At 42.6% G+C, this 24039-nt stretch overlaps 1 protein-coding gene across 1 annotated transcript in view; it reads right to left on the reverse strand.

Moving 5' to 3' along the window:
* Positions 1-2777: 2777 nt before the first annotated feature.
* Positions 2778-24039, reverse strand: part of CNTN6 (contactin 6) — a 117010-nt gene continuing 95748 nt past the window's right edge. Inside the window, exons 11-21 of the mRNA XM_054387631.1 lie at positions 21979-22154; positions 20785-20902; positions 19264-19422; positions 19020-19169; positions 14275-14345; positions 10594-10828; positions 9989-10104; positions 9025-9211; positions 5398-5510; positions 4167-4335; positions 2778-2878 (exon numbers count right to left, since the gene is read on the reverse strand). Of these exons, the coding sequence (XP_054243606.1) occupies positions 2778-2878; positions 4167-4335; positions 5398-5510; positions 9025-9211; positions 9989-10104; positions 10594-10828; positions 14275-14345; positions 19020-19169; positions 19264-19422; positions 20785-20902; positions 21979-22154 (1595 nt within the window). The remainder of the gene's footprint in view (positions 2879-4166; positions 4336-5397; positions 5511-9024; positions 9212-9988; positions 10105-10593; positions 10829-14274; positions 14346-19019; positions 19170-19263; positions 19423-20784; positions 20903-21978; positions 22155-24039) is intronic.

The raw sequence follows: 24039 nt of genomic DNA on the forward strand, positions 1-24039 counted from the left end.
GAGAAGGCATTAAAATAAGTTTAAATGCTCTTAAATCACAAAGAAACATTGTGTTGAGAGTGAGCTGAAACATTTGGATAGGCTCAAAATTGCTTTTATTTCATGAGTGAAATTTAAAAGCAAAATCTCTTGACTGTGACTTTTTATCTTTTTGTTTGTTTCTTTTGATACTTTGCTTAAGTTATCAAAATAAAATAGGTATTACTCTTCCAGCTATTGGGAAACTTGTCTGTGACTTGATCTGGTGCCTCTAAAATCTGGTAAGACTGGGCCCAAGGCTCCCTTGTTGAGTACCTTTAAGAAGTGTTTTTGGTTCAGCTTCCCAGTTGCTGAAAATCAGGAACACTGCAGATGTTTTTCTTTTACTTTTTCCATTGTTTTCATTTTGACTTGTGCTTTTAGGGGATTTATACTAAATCTATTCTCAATTTTTTTCCCTGCAACTGTGAGTGACAAAACTATTTTGGGACATTTTCTTTCATTTTCTTTTAGTGAAAGCTGCCAGTCATCTGAACTCTATTTCAGCATCAGGTGCTTTAATAACAGAAGAGTCCAGAAGAGCTGGACTTTCACTGCTTTGGGCACCTCTGACCTCAGTCCTAGTGAACCACCAAAGAAGAATTGGGGAGCTGAAGAGAAAACAATGAACCTGCACAAATTAGACGGTTGCCTTGATTTAGGGAGGATGGAAGGGCTGTGATTATGTTTATGTTTAAAAGCACTCTCTCTAAGACTGCTTGGAAGTTCTGCTCCCAAGGCACAGCAGTCAGTTGGTGATCCATTTGTGCTCTAGTTCTAAAGGAGATCAGCAAGGGAGTAGTTTTCATAGAACTGCAGGGTATGTTTAATTGGAAAAGAACCTTAATGACATCCAAGTCCAATCACTAACCCAGCACTGCCAAGTCACCACTAAACCATGTCCCTCAGCGCCCCATCTACACACCATTAAAATCCCTCCAGAGGTGGGGACAACACCACTTCCCTGGGCAGCCTGTTCCAGGGCTTGCCAACCCTTTAGGGGAGGAAATTGTTCCTAATATCCAACCTAAATCTCCCTTGCTGCAAATTGAGGCCATTTCCTCTTGTTGTTTCCTCACTTGTTACTTGGGAGAAGACAGCAACCCCCACCTGATGTGGGAAAGTGTCTTCTGCAGTGAGAGAAGTACTTTGGAGAGAGTGTCAGTAGTGCACAGAGAAATGAAAACAAGTCTGAAGAAATGATTCATTGTTTGGTTTCACTGCAAAGAAAATTGCTTTGACTTCATAAGGGCATTATCAAGATTTTTAATACCATCTCCACTTCTTTCTAAACTGTTATCTTGTTATGAAAGTGAAGTTAACCCTCTCCCTAAGAGCTCCTGTGATTAGCATCTTTGTAGAAATCTCAGAGGACAGGCTTCTAAAAGTGGCATTATATTTCTAGAGCCTCCCTATAATCAAGCCTCTATCAACTGAAGAAAAAAAAGAAAAATGTGCCCACTGCACAGACACAAGAAGGTCTGCAGGTGAGCTGCCCTGGCATAGGGCAGCTCCTGATGGAGACCTGCTGGGAAAGGATGATGCAAAAAGTTCTGTCAGAGCTCCACCAAAGAGTCGTTCAACTCTCTGAAACATTCTGTTGCATTCAGAATGGGGACTCCTAATGATCACATATTGTAAGTGATAGTTGTTTACCACACTAAGGAGAAATCCCCAAGTTTCTACAGTCTCTTCTTAGTGAACCTGCAGCTATACAGCCATGAGAACATGGAACACTTTGAGCTTTGGTTGTGTCAACACAAGATGCAAATTTGGGGAAGTCCAAGTGAAACATCTTGTCCTGGGGATTTAATTTCCTTTTCATCCTCTGGAGTCCTTAGATGAAAATTGGACATCATTCTGTAACACATGCTTCTGCCACTTTGCTCTGGTGACACCTCACCTGGAGTACTGCATCCAGCTCTGGAGCCCTCAATACAAGAAGGGCATGGACCTGATGGAGTGGCCACAAAAATGATCAGGGGCTTGGAACTAGATGGTCATTAATGTCCCTTCCAACCTTAATCATTCTATGAATCTCAGATTACAAATGATACTCATTCAGATGTAGTTCAAGGTTTGTTGATGTGATTGAAAGTCTTCCTGTGGAATTCAATTCAGTGAGTTTTGGGCTGGATTCCTCTTACTTAAACTTCACTTTTTTGGAAGAAATTCTTGCAGTAGATGTCATGAATGCATTGTATGACACTCCACCCTCACCCCCTCACCTCCCCCTGAATACAAACCACTGCAAAATGTAAACAAATAGCTTTTATTTAGTTGAAAGTGGGTTTGGTTTGGTTTGTTTGGTTTGTGGTTTTTTGTTTTGTTTTTTTTTGTTACAGGTTACACTGAAGAACATGAGATAGATAATATCAACATCACAAGCAATTGCAAGCCTCTCCTTCCCTTCCTGGCACACGTCTCTCATGTCTGACATAGCACTACACTGGAGTTCCAATAACAACTGCTCATAGAAACTTTCAGACCACTCTCCTGACAATCTGTTTGGCACCACTCCATTTAATTAATGCAGATACATTTATCCATTTATTTCAAAGCTCATTTTTTTAAAAAATTAATGTCATCTTGAGAATGTTTTCTTAATAATTAACCACCTCTGCCTCCCCCCCTTCCTCCCTGCCTCCCCCATCCCCACCTTCTTTCTTTAGCAGGAATGGTGGTTGTGGTGAAGTGTGAAGGTAGACTCTACACATGGTTCCTTCCTAAAAGTCTGTGGCTGGGCATTGCTTTAATCATCAAGGAAAAGGGTATATGAGACCAGAACTCAACAGCAGGATCCCAGATGTGAATAGATGCTTTATCCTTTGGGACAACTTTATTGCTCCAGAGCTTAAGCCTGTAAAAAATACAAGCACATAAATTTTTCTGGCAGGGGAAAATCTGTGTCAAGGAAAGGGTTTTCCTGTGCACTCTGGTGTAACAGTGATCTGTGTTCTGTTTTCAAAATGAAACATTATCCACCAATGTTATTTCTGTTTGTGGTTTAGTGGCCATGCTGCTGTTGGGTTGATGGTTGGGCTCGATGATCTTAGAGGTCTTTTCCAACCTTAATGATTCTATGATTCTATTTATTTAATTTTGAGGTTGGAGCAGTGATTCCATGGAGTATAGATTCAAATCAACTTCACACCCTCTGGAAATACTCATTTTTTAGAAGGCTTTTAGCTAGTTTGTTGCAATACTTTGCTCCATTTTGCATGAATAGTAAGGCACTTATGAGAGCAGAGGCTGCACCACAGTCAACCTCAGCCCAGCTTTTGAGCAAGGCTGAAGTTCTCTCTGTCAGCAGCAATAGCAGCTTCAGAAGATGTTAGGAGCCACATTATGTGGGAAAGCTGCAGCTTTGACTTTAGGACTCCAGCTTATTTCTCTGTCCTTCCTTAAGCATTGCAGGATAGGGCAGATGGAGACCTACTCTAAAGATAAGGTCACATCTAGGTGTTGTACAACAAACTGACTTTCTCCATTAAAGAATGGGCTTCCCTGTTCAAGAGAGACAGGGATCTACTGGAGAGAGTCCAGTGAAAGCTACAAAGATGCTAAGGGAATTGGAACATCTCTCTGAGGAGGAAAGGATGAGAGACCTGAGGCTGTTGAGCCTGGAGAAGAGCAGCCTGAGAGGGGATCTTCTCAATGCTCATCAAGAGCTGAAGGGTGGGGGGCAACAGAATGGGGCCAGACTCTTCTCAGTGGTGTGCAGGGACAGGACAAGAGGCAACAGGCACAAATTGGAACCCAGGAGATTCCACCTGAACATGAGGAGGAACTCCTTTGGTGTGAGGGTACCAAAGCCCTGGAGCAGGCTGCCCACAGAAGTTGTGGAGTCTCCTTCTCTGGAGAGATTCCAAACCCAGCTGGACCTTGTGATCTTGGGCAAGCTTCTGTGGGTGCCCTGCTTTAGCAGGAGGGGTAGACCGGATGGTCTCCAGAGGTCCCTTCCAACCCCCCACTGAGCTGGGATTCTGTGATCAGAGAATAATCAACACATACCCAGCACTACAAAGCAACAGGGAAGAGGCCACCTGTGGTAATGGAAAGTCTGCTAATCTGCTGTGCTTCTTAGAGGCACACAGATTTCTTTTTATGCAATAACTTGCAGAGAAAAACAAATAAATCTCACATACTTGATATTTTTGGAATCCTAATTTCCTCACTGCTGCTGCCATCGCCACCATCACTGACTGTTCTTATTTCTATAAGATAATCTTCTTCAAATGGTACCAGAAGTTCAGCTGAAGTGTTGTTTGTCTCCAGGATGTGTGCTTTGCTGTGTCTGTTTTGTCTGTACAAAATCTAAGTCAAAAGGGATTAGAAAATAAGAGTTACTTTTTTTTTTTTTTGAAGTTTCAATATATTTTAACTTATTGGCTGAGAATATCTTCTGTCACATCCCAAGCTTTGCAGAGCACTGGAAGCATCCTGCAGAGTATTAAACTTAATTCAGAACACAGAAATACATTCTGCAGAATGTTGGGGTGCAGACCACAGCAGGTATTTACTCCAGCTTTCAAGAGATCCTTTCTCTGCCAGAAATGAGGCTGACATTGAAAGTAGGGCTATGAAATCCTTATCCAATAGAGTTGTGCTCTTCTGCAAGTACAGAAGTTAGACACCCCTTTAAATAAGACTTTAATCTGTAACATCTTTCATATCCAGAACTCATCTAACACTTTAGAAACCAAGGGTTTAGGGTTTTTCCTTAAATGTTGCCTGGTTGTGGTGAGCATTTATAGTCAAATAGAAATGTTCATATCTACTTGAACTGGTGGAGTCGCCACCCCTGAAGGGTTTTTTGAAAGATGTGGTGCTGAAGGACATCATTTAGCTGTGGACTTGGTAGTGTTGGGTTAATGGTTGGACTTGATGGTCTTAAATGACTTTTCCAGCTGGAACAATTCTATGATTGTATGAGTATCCATGCCTTGGGATAAAGAATCATAGAACAGTTTGGGTTGGAAGGGACCTCCAAAGGCCATCTAGTCCAACCCCCTCTGCAGTCAGCAGGGGCATCCTCAACTAGATCAGGCTGCCCAGAGCCCTGTCAAGCCTTACTTTGAATATCTCCAGGGATGGGGCCCCAACCACCTCCATGGGCAACCTGTTCCACTGTTCCACCATCCTCATAGTACAGAACCTGTTCCTAATATCCAAAGAACAGAAGAGGTTCAACACAGCAGATCTTCCATGTGCAACTACATGCACAAATGTTCTCCCATCTCTAAATGTCAGCCAACCACCCCAGTAACTCCAGAAAAGTCTCTGTTTTCAGGTAATGAGCAGGCACCTTTCACCAAGTCACTGTTTGTACCTCTGTTATGAGCAACATGACAGTAATGACCTAAAGAAATGACTTACTTTGTAGCCTAGCACTTCTGATTCATTCTCCATTGTTTTCACATGTTCCCAGTTCAAGCAGATTTTGGAATTTGTCAGCTTCCAGGCAATGTTTGCTGGGGGTTGGCTTGGTGCTTTAGAAAATAAAAAAATAAAAAAAAAAGATGATGATGCTGATGCTGAGGACAAGATACAACTGAATATTAATTTGTGTCATGTAATTGAACGAGCTGCTGACATGGAAGCAGCAAATGCATGGGTGATTCAAATCTAAGAGAACCAGTTTCCAGTCCATCACTGCTCTGGTATGAGTCAGAATGAAGATCTATTCTTAGCACAAAACCACTTACTGTGAGAGTTCATTTTCAAAATTAGGAAAAGCCTGACAGTGTCTGACAGTTCAAGTTCTGTTTCATAGATACTGCCTAAGCACCAAGTTATTCCAATCTGTATTTTAACGTGCTGGGGAGTGTTTGGCTGTGTGGATTTCAGAAATAAAAGCTGAAAACTAAGAGCAAAATACCAAAGACAAGATTTTCATCAGCCATGAGGACAGGTTACAAAGAGCTACACATTAAAGTCTCAGTGTGTTCCATCAGGAAATGTGGTAGGATTTTATACATTCCAAGCACAATAGGCTGACAGTAGCTTTTCAAAGGCTTTTTATGCCTAAGTGCCAGGACTTTGAAAATTTGCCTACAAGTGACTGAAATTGAATCCTCTGTGAACTCATGAATTTGAAACTGTGCTTTTGAGCTGTATCTCAGATTTAGAACAACACATTGTCCTCTTCTCCATGGTGTGCTGTCCTGGACCCTGCCTGGGAGGATGGCACTGGGGTTGTTAGAGGAAACAACAACTTGAAAAGAATTAAGAAAAAGGAGCAGAGATTTGAGGAAAAAAATCAAACCAATAATATCAATAAAATCAATAATATCCCCAAGTAAAGTGTTCTTCAGATGTCAGATCATTTACTCAACTAATTTCTTGTAATCCACATTGTCAAGAATAATACCCCCCAACCCCCTCCCAAGTATGCTTCACTTCATTAAGTTAATGATGTTGGTCTCATGGTGTAGGTAACACTTGGCTTTTGCTGCTGTACTGAGCTGAGATGTATCCTTGCAAAGTATTTCTACTGTCTCCATCTGTTGATGTTTCTACTTGTAAAGAAAAAGCAAAAGCAAAGAAACTAATAAGCAGAGAGGCTGAGTTGCCCAACAGCTCCTCATGGAGCAGCACATTCATGGCAGGAGGACATCACTTCAAGTTTTCTAAGTAGTTCAAACTTAAACCAGGATATCAACTTAGATCTTCAACTGATCTTAGATAAGTCTGTTTCAATCAGAATTGCACCTCTTTGGCAGAAGGACCATTTTAGTCTCTACAATAATGGCATGGACAGACCATTGTAGGAGCCCAGGACAATGAGTAGGGGGACAGAGCTATTACCTTGGAGCTACAGCTCCCACTGCAGATGTAGGTTGTTGTTCTCTTGACTTATTATCTCTCCTGATACTGAAGTGCTTGCATCTTTCAGAGGCTGAAGCTTAAAACTTTAATATATGTTTCTAAATAATTAAAAGGGTTATTTTGACTTTAATTTTTAAATGAACCATTAGCACAGTCCTGAATGTGACAGAAGATGAAGTCTGTCTAAAACAAAAGCACATTTATTCCTTGTGTGTCTTGCCATTTGACTGCCATGCCTCTCATTTGTCTTTCATAGCTCTGAACACAGAAAATCATTTCCAGAGATGACTTTATTTTCCATCAATTAATCACTTGTTAGAGAAGTCCTCTTTGAGCCCTTAATACCTTCTCTGGCTTTATTTTGGTTTATGCTATTTTATGTTATTCATTTTACAGATTAGGTCTTGCCTTGCACTTCAAGCAGTAGCACACAGAGGCCCCCTCCCTGGACCCATTCCAGGTCAGGTTAGGTGGGGTTCTGAGCAACCTGGTCTTGCTGAAGATGTCTCTGCTGACTGTGGTGTGGTTAGACTAGATGAGCTATAAAGGGTTTTTTTCCACCCCAAAAATTCAGGAAAATGGATGGGAAAAGGGGAACTATTTCCCTTTTTGTGCAAAAGGGCTGATCAGCTGTGTACTGGGGAAACACAGTGCAGGGAAAGTATAAGATAAATGGAAGCTTAAACAACAAAATGCATTTTTGACATTCTGGGATGTAGCAGATTACCAAGATTTCCTTCTTTATGATTTTTGTTTTCTCTCAGTGAACATTTACTTCATGGCTTCAGTCCTGCAGAATGATTCCCAGTGTTTTGTTTTTACCTTGGAAGAAGGCCCCATGACAGCATTTCTGTTGGCTTTTTTTTTTCTTGTTTTCTTTTGGTTTTTTTTTGTTTTTTTTTTTTAAGTTGCTTCTCATAAATGAAACAGCTTAGGGGTTTGCTTCTAAAATTGCAGACAAATTAAAAAACTAATGACTGGATAACATTGATATCAATATATCCCTTATACTATCCTCAGCAATGCAGTTTAGATGTCTCAAACAAAAAAGCATCCAGGTGTTCTCTTTAAAAGAGCCAAGCCCATGTTTCCACATCCATATCTATTGTTTGACCTGTGGAACATCTTTCCTGTATTGACTGTGCATCTCTTTTGAAGCCTCCTGAAAGCAAGCAGCGTGCTGTGGCAACGCAAAAAGAAATCCTTCCTAAGGGTTGTTACAGTGGAGGAGCACAAACAGGGATTATCTGATTTTGGAGGTGTGCAGAACTCTTTCAGCATATAAATAGGGTAGGGGAAATGAAATAACCTGGTTTGTGTCAAGAATTTTGGCTTCTGCTGAGACAGACCTGAAGCTAAATATCATATTAAGAATGTCTTAAATGCCAAAGTCTGAGTAAACTTGATGGTGACCAAGAAAATATTGGGAGGAAAGAGATAGGGAAGTGTCTTAGTCATGGAATAGAATCATAGAATCATGGAATAGAATCATAGAATCATGGAATGATCTGGATTGGAAATGACCTCCAAAGGCCACCTAGTCCAATCCCCTCTGCAGTCAGCAGGGGCATCCTCAAGTAGATCAGGCTGCCCAGAGCCCTGTTGAGCTCCACTTTGAATATCTCCAGGCATGTGGCCTCATAGTACAGAACCTGTTCCCAATATCTAAATCTGCAGTTTTCTAGTTTCAAACCATTGCCCCTCATTCTGTCACTGCAGACTTTTGCAGACAGTCTCTCTCCACCCTTCTTGTAGCCCCCTTCAGGTACTGGCAGGCTGCTATTAGGTCTTCCCAGAGCCTCCTTTCCTCCAATCTGAGCACCTCCAGCTCCCTCAGCCTGTTCTTGTAGCAGAGGTGCTGCAGTCCTCTGATCATTTTCATGGCCCTCCGCTCCATCAGGTCCATGTCCTTCCTATAACTGAGGACTCCAGAGCTGGATGCAGTACTCCAGGTGCTGTCTCACCAGAGCAAAGTGGCAGAATCACCTCTCTGGGTCTGCTGGTACCACATCTTTTGATGCAATCACAGGTTTTGTTGTTTAATTTTATGAAGAAATTTGGGAGCCAGTTTCCTTTGATATTACAAGACTTAGCAGAGGTGGGTCATGACGAGCTGAAATGTCACTGTCACACCTGGGAGCCTGCAACATTTGGAGTCCAAAGGGGAATACTCACGTGATTTTTTAGTGGTGACATTCACTGGGGTGCTGGATGGCCCTGTCCCTGCGGTGTTGTAAGCCCGGACGGTTGCAAAATACACCGTGTTAGCTTTCAGCCCTGTGATGTTTTTGGCTGTTACATTCCCACTGACTCTGACTTTACCAGCTGTGCTTTCCTTGGGATCATCAGTCCAATATAAAACCTGAAAAGCAAGAACAGAGAACAGGCAATTCCTTGTTTTCCATCAATGGCAGCTTTGGCTGGGAAGCACACAATGCAGACAATGAAGAGTTCAAGGAAGACAGGATTATATATTACTATTTTATTTTAGAACTAGGAGGAAGTGTTTTTATCCTGGTTTCTTCTCTAGTGTGCAGACCTTGCACATTACAGATGTCCCTGCCCATGGCAGGGGGGTTGGAGTAGATGATCTTCAAGGTCCCTTGTAATCCAAACTATTCTGACTCCATGACCCCAAACTATCCAGCAAAACCATCATGCTCAGACAGCATTCCAGCTGGATAAGAGAAGGGAGGATCAGCCTTAATTTGTGAAATTAGGGGACTTGAGCACCTCCTATATGAGGAGAGTCTGAGATCCCTGGGGCTGTTTAGTCTTGAGAAGACTGAGAGGATCTCATCAAAGTCTATCAATATCTGAGGGGTAGGTGTCAAGTGGAGGGGGCCAGGCTCTCTTTGGTGGTTCACAGTGATAATTAAGCATGAGCCCTTTTCTAGTAGCCATCACAAATGATTAATCTTGAGGTTTTAATTTACATTATAAACAGTCTGGGATGGAGCTGCAGCCCTAGTCTGTAAATGCCTGTGATTATCTCAGGTGAGATGTTGCTAATGAGAGTCGGGTGACTGACTGTCTGATCGCCTCTTAAGTTGGGAGCAAGAGAGGAGGAACCAGAACATGAATGTGTCTAGGAAAGGGCCATCTGTTAGGTGTCAGACACCAGCAGCAGCCACCTCACCTCATAGCCCAGCACCCTGCCTGTGTGCCTGTTCCATGCGATGGGCTGCCAGGAGACCTCCACCTCCGCCGCCGAAATGCTCAGTGCTGAAGTCCCCGCCGGGGCTATCTGTGGCTCTGGGTGATGGAAGAAAACACAGCTGGTGGAATATTTGTGTTACCAAGAGGAGGTGATGTCAGGAACTGAGACTTTAAAGAAAAGAGGAAGAGATTCTGGGGCAGCAGGCAGAAAGTCAGGAGTCCTTGTGTGAGTTACTGGCTCTGCTATGCAGTTATTGTAGAACATCAGCAAAACCTGTGTTCAGTATTGGTCATTACTCCTAAGCTGGCACAGATTCTCAGAGGAGATCAGCTGCACTGAGTGGTCTGAAAAACTAGACCCTCTCAGAGTTACACTTCTAAATGTCCCACTTGGAGGGAAGAAGCACACTGTCTACTTGAAGTGATTCTGAAAGTCTTTCCCTTGCCTTGTTTGACTTCAGTTTACTATATTCTGCCTCAAGTATCTTGCCTATCTCCAATGAGCAACTTTAAGTAGGCTCCTTAATCATATCTAGGACCTCCTGATGCTGCACAACCATAACCAATCAAAGTAACAGGAGTTACCATCTTCTCCTGAGTAGACAACGGATATGGAGCTCAGGGTTCCTTCTCCTTCGTTGTTGTAGACTCCAACTTTCACTTCAAAAGGAGAGAGAGGCGTAATGCTTTCGTTCCTATAAACATATTTGCTTGCTTCCACTGAAGCCACCACTGCTTTTGTCCAGCTTGTTGAGCCAAGAGGGCGAAACACAATGATGTAGCCAAAACCTTCCCCATTTTGTAGCTCTTCTGGAACTGGCTGTAGTGACAAGGCAGTCAGTCAATAAGCATTTGCAAGTATACACTGCTTTAATTGAATCTTCATTCTCTGAGTATATTTTAGTGCTATTGATTTAGTTGACTGTGCCTTAGAGGAGATAATAATGTTTGCTCCATCAGTCAATGTATTATTGAAATAAAAATCAAAATAATAAATCTATTGAAGCAATCAATTCAGAAACAAAGGATCTGATCAGCTCCATTAAAGTTATTCTCTTGCAGGCACTGAGTTTTAAAAATTAAAAACATTTCACTCAGTACAACTTGTAGCTGATTTTCTTTTTCCCTTCCAAGGGGAATGCTAATTTCAAATAAATTATTTTTAAAGAAAAAAATAAAGAGTTGGGAAAAGAACAAATGTGGATACAGAAATGTGCATCAGCTGGATAATTGCCTACATATCAGCACAGTACTTAGTTAATTTTTTTGTTGTTGCTGTTGTTCAGCCCAAATGGAAGTCTCAAGTACATGAACATTTAAGTTTGTTTGGAACCGAAATGTTCTTGCAAGTTAACATGACAAAGTTAATGTTTCTGTTAATAAAAATCTCGTGTCAAGGTCTGTATTAATGACTCAAACTGAACAGGCAATTAGATCAGCGCTGCATCCAACACGACCTTTTTGTTTATTTGTTTCCATGGGATGAAAACACATCCACGCTGCCTTTTCATCAAGAGAACATTTATGAAACAAGTAAAGATCAGTGGTATGTGGAGGAAGGAAGCATTTTGCAGCAAAATTTCATTTATTGCAGATGCTTGCACCGAAGTAAGGTACACGGAAAAGTAAACATGGAAAATGGTGTGAAAAGAGAAACACAAGGGCAGGACCTCAAGTCCCTGTGATCATCCCTGGATCCATCCTTCTCTCCTGGGAGCACTAAGAGGGTGAGAAGATGGGAGACAAAAATCATGAAGGACATCAGGAGATCAGGACACCTATTTTATTCTTCATAAATTCCTTCTAATTTGAATCCCAAGCATGTATAACAAATGTGCCTTTCCTCACGAATTTTACAAACACTAATTCCCCAGGATGTGCCTTTCCATCTCTTTTCCAGTCCTGAGAGAGTTAAGTGTGAGGGATGGTGATGAGCTGGGGATTTATAAGAGCTCAACGTACTTTCTAGAGCATTTAATTTGTTTTTGAGGCTTCTGTGACCTCAGATTTAATCAAGATGTTTAGTGAGTTCATCACAGAAAGCTGGAGAGCCCTGCTCAGTGTTGTTAGCTGGGCACAATTAGTATTTCTTCTGATTGTTCTTCTGGACTCACTATGGAGTCCAACAGGATAATTTGATTGAGATCTCTCAGGTTGTTTTCAATTTTCATGTTCTTCTGCTCCTCAGTAGAGGAGAAAATGAAACAAAGTAGTGAAAGATACATATGGAGGAAAATTTTCTCCAGGAAAAGTGATGTTTTGCTCTGTTTGGAGAACAGGGAGAGGAAAGCATTGACAATATTATTTATCTAGTAGTTTGTTTTTTTTTTTTTCTTTTAACGTCATTTTTTTCCTATCACCTCCCTTCCTCTCCCAAAGTGTAGATTAAATGGCATCTTTTTAGCATACAGAACACAGGTAACTCCCTCAGCTGATGAATAACATCACTTTCAGTTCAATTTAATTCCTTTTCCTGCCCTTCCAACTGTCTAGCTGAGCTAAGAATGAAGTCAAGGGTAGCTTTCCTTGCTTAAGCTGAACAAGAAGTCTTCTTTTTTTCCTTTTTTATTTTTTCCCATGAAGAAATGGTTTCCATGACTTACAAAGTGAGCACTGTGTTTTTGGAGCCTCCATCCCAAATGGAGAATTAAACAGAGGTCATCTTGTGCAGCCTCTGGGATAGCCACACCTCATAGTTAGATACAAGGCAAGGCTGCCTGGCTCCTGTCCTGCAGGCTGAGTGCTGCTGATGGCAGTGGCCAGCTCCTAATTCAGTCAGATGTCCTCAAAGCCAGAGGAAAGATTGAATTAGGTGAGTCACATTAACTTCATATGTGGTTTTGAGTGGCAATAAAAAAGCTCTAAAGAGTGGGAGCTGAGTTTTTCTATAGGGTTGCAGCTCCAACCAAGCTACTGCTTCATCCCTGCATCAATGTCCTGGTTTCAGCTACAGTAGAATTAACCCTGGTCAGTGCTGTGACTTCTCAGCTCAGCCTTTGCTCAGTGATGATCCTTTATGCAGTTCAGGGCAGGTTTGCACAGCCAGGGGCTGCTTCCAGCAGGGAGAAGCTGATGGGGATTGTTCCTGCCAAGGGCTGGGCTGCAGAAAGGCTCCACCTGAGACTTGCTCCTGTGCTAGCCAAGGACACTACCACAGCTTGTGCCCCACCTTGGGGGGCAGGAAGGCAGAGGTCACACCTGCGGAGAGGAGCACACAGGACAAGTGACCCTCAGTTGCCCAACAAGGGATTGCAGCCCATGGACATCATCTTCAGAATCAGGGCCAAGCCTTTTACTCAATGTCCAATGTCCCAGGAGGACTCTGTCCCTTCTGCCTTCCATCCTGATTCCTGCATTCCTGAATCAAGTTCTAGAATATAGCTCCTGAGTCCAGATCCCATCTGCTGCTGAATCCAGTCTGGAACTTTCCCAGTGCCTGCCTCTGGCATCAGTGGTGCTATTGGTGCCATCATTGCCATTAGGGGTTGGGTTGGCTCTTGGTTTGTGTCGTTCTGTCTCAGTTCCATGGGATTGTTCTTTCCATCCCAGATGGATTAGTTTCTTTTCCAGTCCCTCAGTCTTTCTCCTTTCTTCTCTTTCTCTTCCCCTTGGGAAGGCAGAGGGGTTCACAAAGAGGATCTGGGATTCATTGAGTGGCCACCCCAGTCACTTGAAAACAGGTTTTGCAAGATGCTGCCTGTCTTCATTTCAGTCTCCATGCTAGTGGCTGGAGAAGGAGAACTCCTTCCCACAGCACTCCCTTTCCACTCTCTGAAATGACCTCTGCTCACCCATTGCAACTGGTAGTGTGGTATTAGCTCCTCTGGAAACGTATATTCTCTCCTCTGGCTGGAGAGCAGGAGAATTAAAGGGCTCATCTCTTTTAACACATAATAGGATATGTCTTGTCAGCACAGTGTTCCAGAATGAAAAACATGTAAACAAAAGTGTGAAAAATGTTAATGCAGGAAATGGCCAAGCAGATTAGTGTGTTAAGCACCTCCTGTACAATGGAGATAAGAGGGTTATACAGACTTCTAAACATCTTTATAACGTGCCTCTTAAACTGTTTATTTTTATAAATGGTTCAGCAGAACACAGAAAACTTGCTGGGTATCTTACAGGCTCCTTTCTCTCCAAATGCAGGATGAAATTCAGGCTTAGCCAAAGCCATTGACCTAAAGCCTTTGGATTTCAGCATGGCTGTGATTTCACCCAGGGGCTCTTTCCCATTAGACAGCTTAGGTTAATGGAGCTAACAATTACCTCCCAAGTGATGACCAGCTCAGAACGGGTTCCTCCTCCTCCACTGATGTTTGTGGGTGCCACAACAGGAACTGGAGAAGAAAGAGATGTTGGTGTTTGCAGCCCCTCCTCCACGACTGCCGAGGGTCCTGTCAGCTGGGTGATTAAAGCTTCTCCCAGCTCCCATGGAGCTGCTCTGCCTTTCAACACGTGGAACAGGGACTACATTACATAACAGCACATCTTAAATGAACTGAAATTCTGTTTATGCATTTTCAAGCTGATAAGGCTGGAGCCACAGATGTATTTGATACATGAGCACCCTGGTTTAAAATATTAATTAAAGGAGCTGGTAGCATCAAGTATCTGACATTATTATGCCTCATCAACTAATTGGCAAAATGATGTTCCATTCAGACTGTAGCTGCAACACTACTGATTTACTAATTATGCATTTGTTCAGTAAACATGTTGTTGGAGCAATATATTAATTTTTTTTAATTGGCTCTATGCTTTTCTTAGCAAATTCCAAACTCTTAATTTGCTTCTCTCCAGCTTCTGACACTGCAAGTGCCCAAAAGTTCACTGATTGCAGCTTGATTTCCTCAGTGCTGCTCCAGGTGTGTGGCACCATAGGTAGGAGGTCAAGGTCAAGTGATGTGCTGGTGTTTCAGGCTGAAGGTGTTTCTCATCACTCAAATAGCAAGGCAAGGAAATAAAAAAGGCATTTCTTGCTTCTTGCTCTATATATCCATCAAGACCTCTACCCCATTAGCCTGTAAATAGCCACATTTTGGGGGGGAACTGCTTTGTGATGTAATGTATGGAATTTAGACAGACCAGCCTTGTTCTTACTGTACACTTCAGTGCAGGTCTACTTGCCAGGATGACATCATGCTCATTTTCAGCTGCTGGAGAAGTAAGAAAGAGAGGAGAGCCCTGGAACTGAGACAGGACCTCCCTTGAAGAGGGCATTTATGCTGCTTGCCATCTCCAACCCCCTTGATGCTATTTTTAGGCATTTCAGGAGTGTTTTGTTGTTCCTTTCATTCAGCTTTCACTATCTTAGTATTGGAGGTGATAAGACAGGGCTGAAGACAGCATCAGAAACAGGCTGGGTAAAAGGTTTTTCAGAGATTTTTGGTAAGTTTTGCCATGAGGTGGGGACAGACTTTATAGCAGGGCCTTTTGTGACAGGACAAGGGGTGGTGGTTTGAAACTAGAAGAGGGAGATTTAGAGTAGAGAGAAGGAAGTCATTTATTATGCTGAGGGTGGTGAGACACTGGCCAAGGTTGCCCAGAGTGGTGGTAGATGCCCCATCCCTGGAATTATTCCAGGTCAGATGGTCTGGGGCTCTAAGCAACCTACTCTAGTTGCAGATGTCCCTGCTGACTGCAGCAGAGTTTGAGTAGATGAGCTTTAAAGGTCCCTTGCAACCCAAACCATTCTATGATTCTGTCTCTTCCACCCTGTATTAGAGCAGCCCTAGGAGGGGCAATGAAAACAACATCCATTTCAATTCTCAGACATTTATGTGAAGCCACTATCCTTTCTAGATACCAGCACACATATCAATCTTTCTCTGATTTCATCCATTTCATCTATTTCTAGAAATACAGAAATGTCACCATATTTCTTTTTGTCCAGGCATCACATTGGGTGTGAGTGTAAACAGAGTGGATTGTTTTGGAGAGTTTAGCATAGGTCTCCAGCTGTGTCACTCCCGATCAGTATCTTGGTGCACATCAGAGGCAAATAATATGAGACTGAAAAGAACAGAATTAAAGGGAAAAAAAAAAAAAGAAATAAAAAAGGAACAAACCAACCAGACAAGAAAACCCAAGGCAAATCAGACTTTTAAGCCTAGTATTTCACTGTTTCATGAACCAGTTGATGCTCAATTAGTTCACATGTTAAATGCATGCAGTGGAAAAAAAATGCACTGCTGCTCAGCAGAGCCTCAACTGGGTCATAGTTGAGAAACAGATGAAAATTTACAGCTGAGTGCACCAACAGAGGCTCAATTAATTCTCAGCTCCATTTTAATGAAATGAACAGTGGGCTCATTTGCATGCACAAATCTACTAATGCTCAGATTTCAGCTGGCAAAAGAGCTGTTCCAGCAGCCAAGTGCAAATTCACCCTTTTGTGACCAGCTTCTTGCTGTCCACTCTGTCAGAGCGTGTTGCTTCCTATTCTGATTTGAGAAGAAAGAAAATAAAGATAAGCTGTTCGTTCTCCCACAGCACAGCAGTATTTTGGAGTGATTTACAGCAGTGAAGTGGTTAAGCAACTAAAACCTGAAGTGAGTCTTTCTCTTGCTTTTTTTTAAGCCTCAGACAGTGCCTCACTGTAAGGAAGTAACATTCCGTGTGCTGTTGGCATGATAAATAATACTAATTTTATTGTTTTGTTCTAGCCCCAGCCTTGCAAATCCCTCTAATAAAAAAGTGTTTTAAAAGATGAAAGCTTTCCTGCCTTTAGAGGTGGTTTTGAATACCACTCTTTACAAAGCCCCCAACAGCAAGAAGGACCTTCTCAAGACTAATTTTGACATCATAATCCATCATGTAATGGAGAGAAAAGAAAAAAGAATCTGAGATACTCTGTTGGGAAATTTTGCAAAGCTGACCTCTTCATGTCTCCAGTTTTCCTTTGGCCTTCCCTTTTCACATTGTCTTTATACTCTTTGTATGTGAAAGCTTCTCTTAGTTTGCAGCTGGAATAAAAGTTCATGTACCCAGAGCCCTAAGTCCAGGCAGGATCAGTGCATCTTTCCAGGCTGGAGGCTCTCAGGATCTTCCCTTTTCTTGGGAGCAGCTTGCAGTCTGCTTTGTTCCACACTGGCCAAGCAGTTCTGACTGCTGCTAAGACTGATGCTGGTCAGGCATTGGAATAGGTTGCCCAGGGTGATGGTGGAGTCACCATCCCTGGAGGTGTTCAAAAAACAAGTGGCCATGGCACTTTGGCACATGGTTTAATGGCCATGGTGGTGTTAGGGTAATGGTTGGACTCAATGATCTTAGAGATCTTTTCCAACCAAAACTGTGTGTTTAAGAAAATCCTGGATGAGGCACTTAGTGCCATGGTCTAGTGGATTAGTTAGGGTTGGATCATCAGTTGGACTTGATGATCTTGGAGGTCTCTTCCAACCTGGTTGATCATGTGATGCTGTGATTCTGTGATTCTGTGATTCTGTGATTCTATGATGTCTCTCTGCATCTGCAGAGCTGATAAAATCTAACAAAATTGGTGTTCTAATGATCAAATGGTTATTTTTGGCATCAATACCTCAGTATAAGTCTTTCCTTCAACAAGAGTAAAAAGAATTTAATCTGAATTAATATATTTTGAAGTTATTCTGCCTTGGGACAAATATTGCAGGTATTGTAAGAAACAAGTGGCTCCCCATTCCTTTGGACACATGTATTGTCTTCTGTCTCCTGTACAATACTCTATTTGGACTTCTGCCTTGAATTGCAACTTGCCAAACTTCAGAGATAAACAGAGAGAGATGAGAAAGTGGATTTTAAAAGCTGCTTCCATTTTACTGTTTTCTGTCCTACAAATACTGATTTTATAGCAGGGAGAGAGTGGGCTGGGAGAGACATTAAAAAAAAAAAAAAAAAAGGTTTGGGTTTCAAATAAATTGTACCAAACTAAGTAGGTCAAAGGACTGACTGTGTGGGTCATTCAAGAATGAATCTTCTTTTTAGGAGGTTCAAAGGTCCAGACAATAAATGTGTAAAGGTTAGACAGACATACAATAAGGATCTTGCCCTGGAGTCAGTGGAAGCTATTAGCTTCGCTGGACTTTGGATGCTGTAATTTATTTCCTCCAGTTAAAGCCAATATCCTGTCCCTGCTGATTTTCAGATATCAAACACCCTCTGCAGCAAAAGTATTTCATGCTTGTGGTAGGATATGCCAGAGAGCTGGCGTTAGCATTTCCTGGGCAGGCCTCTGAGCAGGGCACAAACGTGGTTCTGACTGAAAGCAAAGAAGTGCTGCTCCCCAGCTTCTTGAATGAAAGGTTGTGGGGATTAGCTGTATTTTGGCATATACCAAAAGGAGGAAGCATGGCCCACAAAGATGATCAGAGGGCTGGAGCACCTCCCCTATGGGGACAGGCTGAGAGAGTTGGGGCTGTTCAGCCTGGAGAGGACCAGGCTCTGGGGAGATCTTAAGAGTGGCCTTCCAGTAGCTGAAGGGGGGCTACAAGAAAGCTGGGGAGGGCCTTTTTATAATGGCTGGTAGTGACAGGACAAAGAGCAATGGAGTGAAGATGGAAGAGGGGAGATTTAGATTGAGGGTTAGGAAGTAATTCTTTCCAGTGAGAGTGGTGAGACACTGGAAAAAGCTGTCCAGAGAAGTTGTGGATTGCCCTCCCTGGAGGTGTTCAAGGCCAAGCTGGATGAAGCCTTGAACAGTCTGGTCTCATGGAAAGTGTCCTTGCTCATGGCAGGGGGGCTGGAACTAGATGATCTTTAAGGTCCCTTCCAACCCAAACCATTCTATGGTTCTCTGATTGATGGCCTGATTATCTCCAAATCAGAGAGCAAAGCATGTGCTGCCTCTAATCATGGCCAAGCATCCCTTGCATCACCAGTTCAGGTCTGCTGCCATGAAGCCTTAGCAGCCACAGACCAAACTGCCAGACAGATCTATAACTAACCCTTCTCTGCTCTGCTGCAGTGAAGTTCTCAAACCAGGAGCTGGCAAGGTATCTGCATGGAAGAAAACCTGCCAGACACTAGGGACTTACCTGCTGCTTTAGTTTTCAGTAGAGCTGAAGGCGTGCTTGGCTCCCCAATTCCAACACTGTTGCTGGCCACCACACGGAACTCATACTCAACCCAAGGGCTTAGGTCAACCACTGTGGCCTTGAGAGTCCTCCCATTAATGACTTCAGGAACTAAAGGCAAAACAGACATCTCAGTGATGATGTATTATTGGAGTAATCAATGGTACATGAAAAAAAAAGCAGAAGGAAATCTCAAGTCTCTTACCTGTTGCAACTGCTTGCCATCCAACTGAGAATGGAGTCCTCACCTGCACACTGTAGATCTGCACTGGACTGTTGTTATCTACTCCAGACTTCCAGGACAACACAGCAGTAGTGCTAGAAACATGTTCAACTTTAACATCTTCTGGTGGACCTGGGGGGCCTGATATGATTAGCAGTTTAAGCTGAAGGTATTAGGAAGAGAGGATTCGCTGCTGGAGTGAGTTGGGCAACTCTGACTTTGTCAAGTCAGTGGAGTTATTCATGAAGCTGCAGTTTCATCAAAGCAGCGCAATTCCTAAATGCATTTTTTCTGTTTAATGTATTGCATTCTTCTAATTAATCACAGAATCACAGAATGGTAGGGGTTGGAAGGGACCTCAAGAGATCATCCAGTCCAACCCCCCTGTTACAGCAGGATCACCTATACCAGATCCCACGGGAGCTCATCCAGGCAGGTCTTGAATATCTCCAGAGAGGGAGACTCCACAAATCCCCTGGGCAGGAGTTTGGAGTCAGGAAAATGAATGTCTTTAGGTTACTGACAGAAAAACTACAAACAAACGAATTTTTTTTTTGTTTTGTTTTTCTGTCTGACAAAGAAAGTTACCCAAGATGTCTTTTGCTGAACCAGCCAACAACTTCAGATTTCCTATGGAATTTAATCAAAACTTGGAAAAAAATGGGAAATGGTGCACTGTGCAGATCTCTGGTTTCTGCTAGGATTTAGAGGATCTGCTCCCATCATAGCATGGCAGTTAAATGATTAGTTAGTTGACCACAGAAAATAATTTGTCAGATTATCTTCAAATAGTGGAAAAGAATCAAGTCTCTTCTTTTTTTTCCCCCAGTCTGCACAGTGACCCAGAGATGCCCAGCAAGAAGCTGGTGGCAGTAGTCTGCTGAAAGTAGAGGACTTCTTTATGCCTTGGCCATATTTCACAGAATCATTGCAGAATAGTTTGGCTTGGAATGGATCTTAAAGCTCAATCAGTTCCACCCCCCCTGCCATGGGCAGGGACACCTCCCACCAGGATAGGTTGCTCAAGGCCTCATCCAGCCTGGCTCTGAATGCCTCCAGGGAAGGGGCATGCACAACCTCCCTGAGCAACCAGTTGCTGTGTCTCACCACCCTCACTGTTAAGAATTTCTTCCTTATCTCTGGTCCAAATTTCCCCTCTTCCAGCTTCAAACCATTGCCCCTTGTCCTATCACTAGAAGCCCTTGCAAGAAGTCCCTCCCCAGCTTTCTTGTAGGCCTCCTTCTGGTACTGAACCTGTGTGGCCAGAAATTTTACCCTCCCAAATGTCCATGGTAGAACTGCAGAGATCTCCTTGGGTTAGCTGCACATTAAGATCATGCTGGTTAGAATCTCAATCCAATTTTGGTGCCAAAGGTCTGCCATCTAGACCATCTCACTACTGAAGTGCTGAAGAGATATTCTAGCAATCATTTAAACAACAGCTGATGGTAAGAACTTCTGATTCCTCCAAAAGACAGATGTGTCTATGTTTAACAGACATACCTCTGACAATTATATCTGCTGCTGCAGATTGGCTGTCTAAAGTTGTTTGTACTGTGCACACATAATTCCCTGAATGATGAAGCTGAATATTTCTTATCATCAAATCCCCAACAGATTCCTGGAGATACAAAGAAAGTAAACCAATCACTCACAACATGCTTTCCACACTGGACATTTTTTATAAATTGCTCAATATTAATAAAAAATTCAGCTTTGGAATTAAAATATTCATAGCTATCATCAGTTTCTTTCATGTGGACATTTTTATTAGGGCTTCACAAATAACTCCAAGCTCCTTTATGAAATTTAAGAAAGAAATAATAAATATCTGCAGCCCTTTTAAAGAAACAGTGATTAGCCATAGAATCATAGTATCATAGTACACTGGAGGTTAGAAGGGACCTCCAGAGATCATTGAGTCCAACAACCCTGCCCAAGCAGGATCACCCAGGGTAGTCTGCACAGGAATGCATCCAGGTTGGTTGTGAATGTGTCCAGAGAAGGAGACTCCACAACCTCTCTGGGCAGCCTGTTCCGTGCTCTGTCACCCTTGCTATAAAGAAGTTTCTCCTCATGTTGAGGTGAATCCTTCTATGTTCAAGTTTGTATCCCTTGTTCCTTCTCTCACCACTGAAAAGAGATTGGCCTGCTCCACTTAACACCCACCCCTCAGATATTTATACACATTGATGAAATCCCCTCTCAGTCTTCTCTTCTCAAGACTAAACCCCCAGCGGTTTCTCAGCCTCTCTTCATAGGGGAAGTGCTCAAGTCCCCTAATCATCCTCATGGCTCTCCCTTGAGGCTGGAATAGAGCTCTGAGGTCATCAAGTCCAGCCTATGACCTAACACCACCACATCAACCAGACCTTGTCACTGAGTGCCACATCCCATCTTTCCTTAAACACCTGTGGGGACAGCGACTCCACCACCTCCCTGGGCAATCCACTCCAAGGTCCAATTCCCCTTTCCATGAGGAAGTGCTTCCTAACATCCAACCTGTGCACAGCTCCAGGCCATGCCCTCTTTTCTTATCACAAGTTGCCTGAGAGAAGAGCCTGACCCCCACCTCACTACAACTTCCTTTCAGGTAATTGCATAGAAAGAGGGCTGGAAGAATGGTGATAAATACTTGGGCCATCCAAAGACTGGCAAATAGGTTCATTAAGCACTTGAGGGGGTTAAGAACCTTACCCTTCCAATGCGTTCAAAATGATGTATTCCTCTGGTGAAATCAATTCTATTGCCATTGAATGACCATGTGAAGCCCACATCAACAGAGGGGTCATGAGCCACCTGGCATGGAAGGACTATGCTTTCTCCAACTGTTGCATCCATGTTAGAAGGTGGGACAGTAATCACAGTCCTTTCTGTGGAGACAAAAAGAAAATCAACCCATAATAACATACTTTTCTATTAAAATGCTTATAAAAATAGGAGGTTTTGAATGAGTTTTGTACCATTGGGTACAAAATGGTTTCAAATTGGCCCAAATGTTCCATAATGCAGAAAATGATCCCTAATAGAGTGATGGTTTGGGAACATTTTTACCTGGGAGCAGCCCAGTACCAACACAATGAGCATGCCGTGAGCCTCGGAGAGCAAGCAGACATCAGAGGCAAGAGGCTAAATTAGTCCTAGGTTGCTTTGGAGAGCCTGTAGTCAACAGATAGGATTTCAGCTCCAAAAGTACAGACCTCATTATTAAGACTGTTAAAAATATGCCCAGGCTTTTTCAAGCTTGAAAATCTTTCCTTACAAGAAACTGCAGCAGAAGCAAAATTGCTGTTCATCTCCACTCGCCTTATGCATTAAGATCTTTAATCTATACCAATGTTAGTGGTAGTTTACCACAGTGTTGCTTATGTTCCAGCTTCAAAGGAGTCTTTCACAGACAGGAAAACTATTTCTGCAATCTTTTTTTTTTTTTTTTTTTTTTTTTTAATCCTTACAAGAAACAAACTTGCAGCTCTTATGAAGAGAAGTTGTAGCTTGCTGAAGGGGAGAGAAATAGTTTTGTATGGCTTCACGTTTTTGAGATGACTGGCAGATAGATTAAGGATAACAACCACTTTGTTGTAAGTAACTCCATTAAATAAAGCTTTTATGCATGGAAGTGTTACGAAACAGTGAGAATTTAGAGGCACATGAATAAAATGAATGCAGAATCTACAGAACAATATGAATACATTCTGAAAGCAATCATAGAATTGTCAGGGTGGGAAGGGACCTCTAGTTCCAAGCACCTGCCATGGGCAAGGACAGTTTCCACTAGATCAGGTTGCCCAGAGCCTGGCCTCAAAAACTTCCAGGGATGAGGCTTCCACTACCTCCCTGGGCAACCTGTTCCAGTGTTTCACCACCCTCATGGTGAAGAACTTCTTCCTAATGTCTAATCTAAATCTCTCCTCCTCTAGCTTGGATCCATTCCTCCCAGTCCTATCACTACTTGACACCCTAAAAAGTCCATCCCCAGCTTTCCTGTAGGCCCCCTTCAAATATTAGAAGGCTACAATAAGGTCTCCCATTGGAGCCTTCTCTTTTCCAAATTGAAGAACCCCAACTCTCTCAGCCTGTCCTCACAGGAGGGGAGCTCCAGCCCTCTAATCATCCTCGTGGCCCTACTCTGGGCTTGTTCCAGCACCTCCAGATCTTTCTTGCAACAGGAGAAGAAAAAAATTAGCACAAGCTGCATTGGTTCATTCTGCCTTAACATTCTGTGTTAGAAATGTACTTGAAAATTTGGTTGGACTTGATGATCTCAAAGGTCTCTTCCAACCTCAACAATACTATGAGTCAGGATTTGGGTTTTACCAAGGCATTGGTTCCAGCCCCTTCCCTTCACACATGTTTTCATTCCAGCTGTCACCTTCCTTGAAGTAGGTGAACAATATGTAGGTACAGACAGGCAATATAGGCTGGAACTTGATATACTCCTCCCAGCATCTGAGTTTCACTGGAGGAGGGACTGATATGGCAGTGGCCAAGTAGAAACAAGGTTGAATGTGGGAATTCAAAATATGTATGTGCATAGCAATTCAGACATGGTTTAGTGTTCTGGTGGGGGTGATGGCTGGACTTGATGATCTCAGAGGTCTTTTCCAACCTTAATGACTCTACGATTTTTTGCTAACCTAAACTAAAACTAAAACTCAGTAGCTTCAGTGATATACCTGCTGCAGGCATCAAGTAAGGTTTTCCAAATAAAACAAATAATTTGTCTGATTTTTTATTGTTATAGACAAACTAGATGTT

This window comes from Indicator indicator, chromosome 15, assembly GCF_027791375.1.
Source record: "Indicator indicator isolate 239-I01 chromosome 15, UM_Iind_1.1, whole genome shotgun sequence".
NCBI lineage: Eukaryota > Metazoa > Chordata > Aves > Piciformes > Indicatoridae > Indicator > Indicator indicator.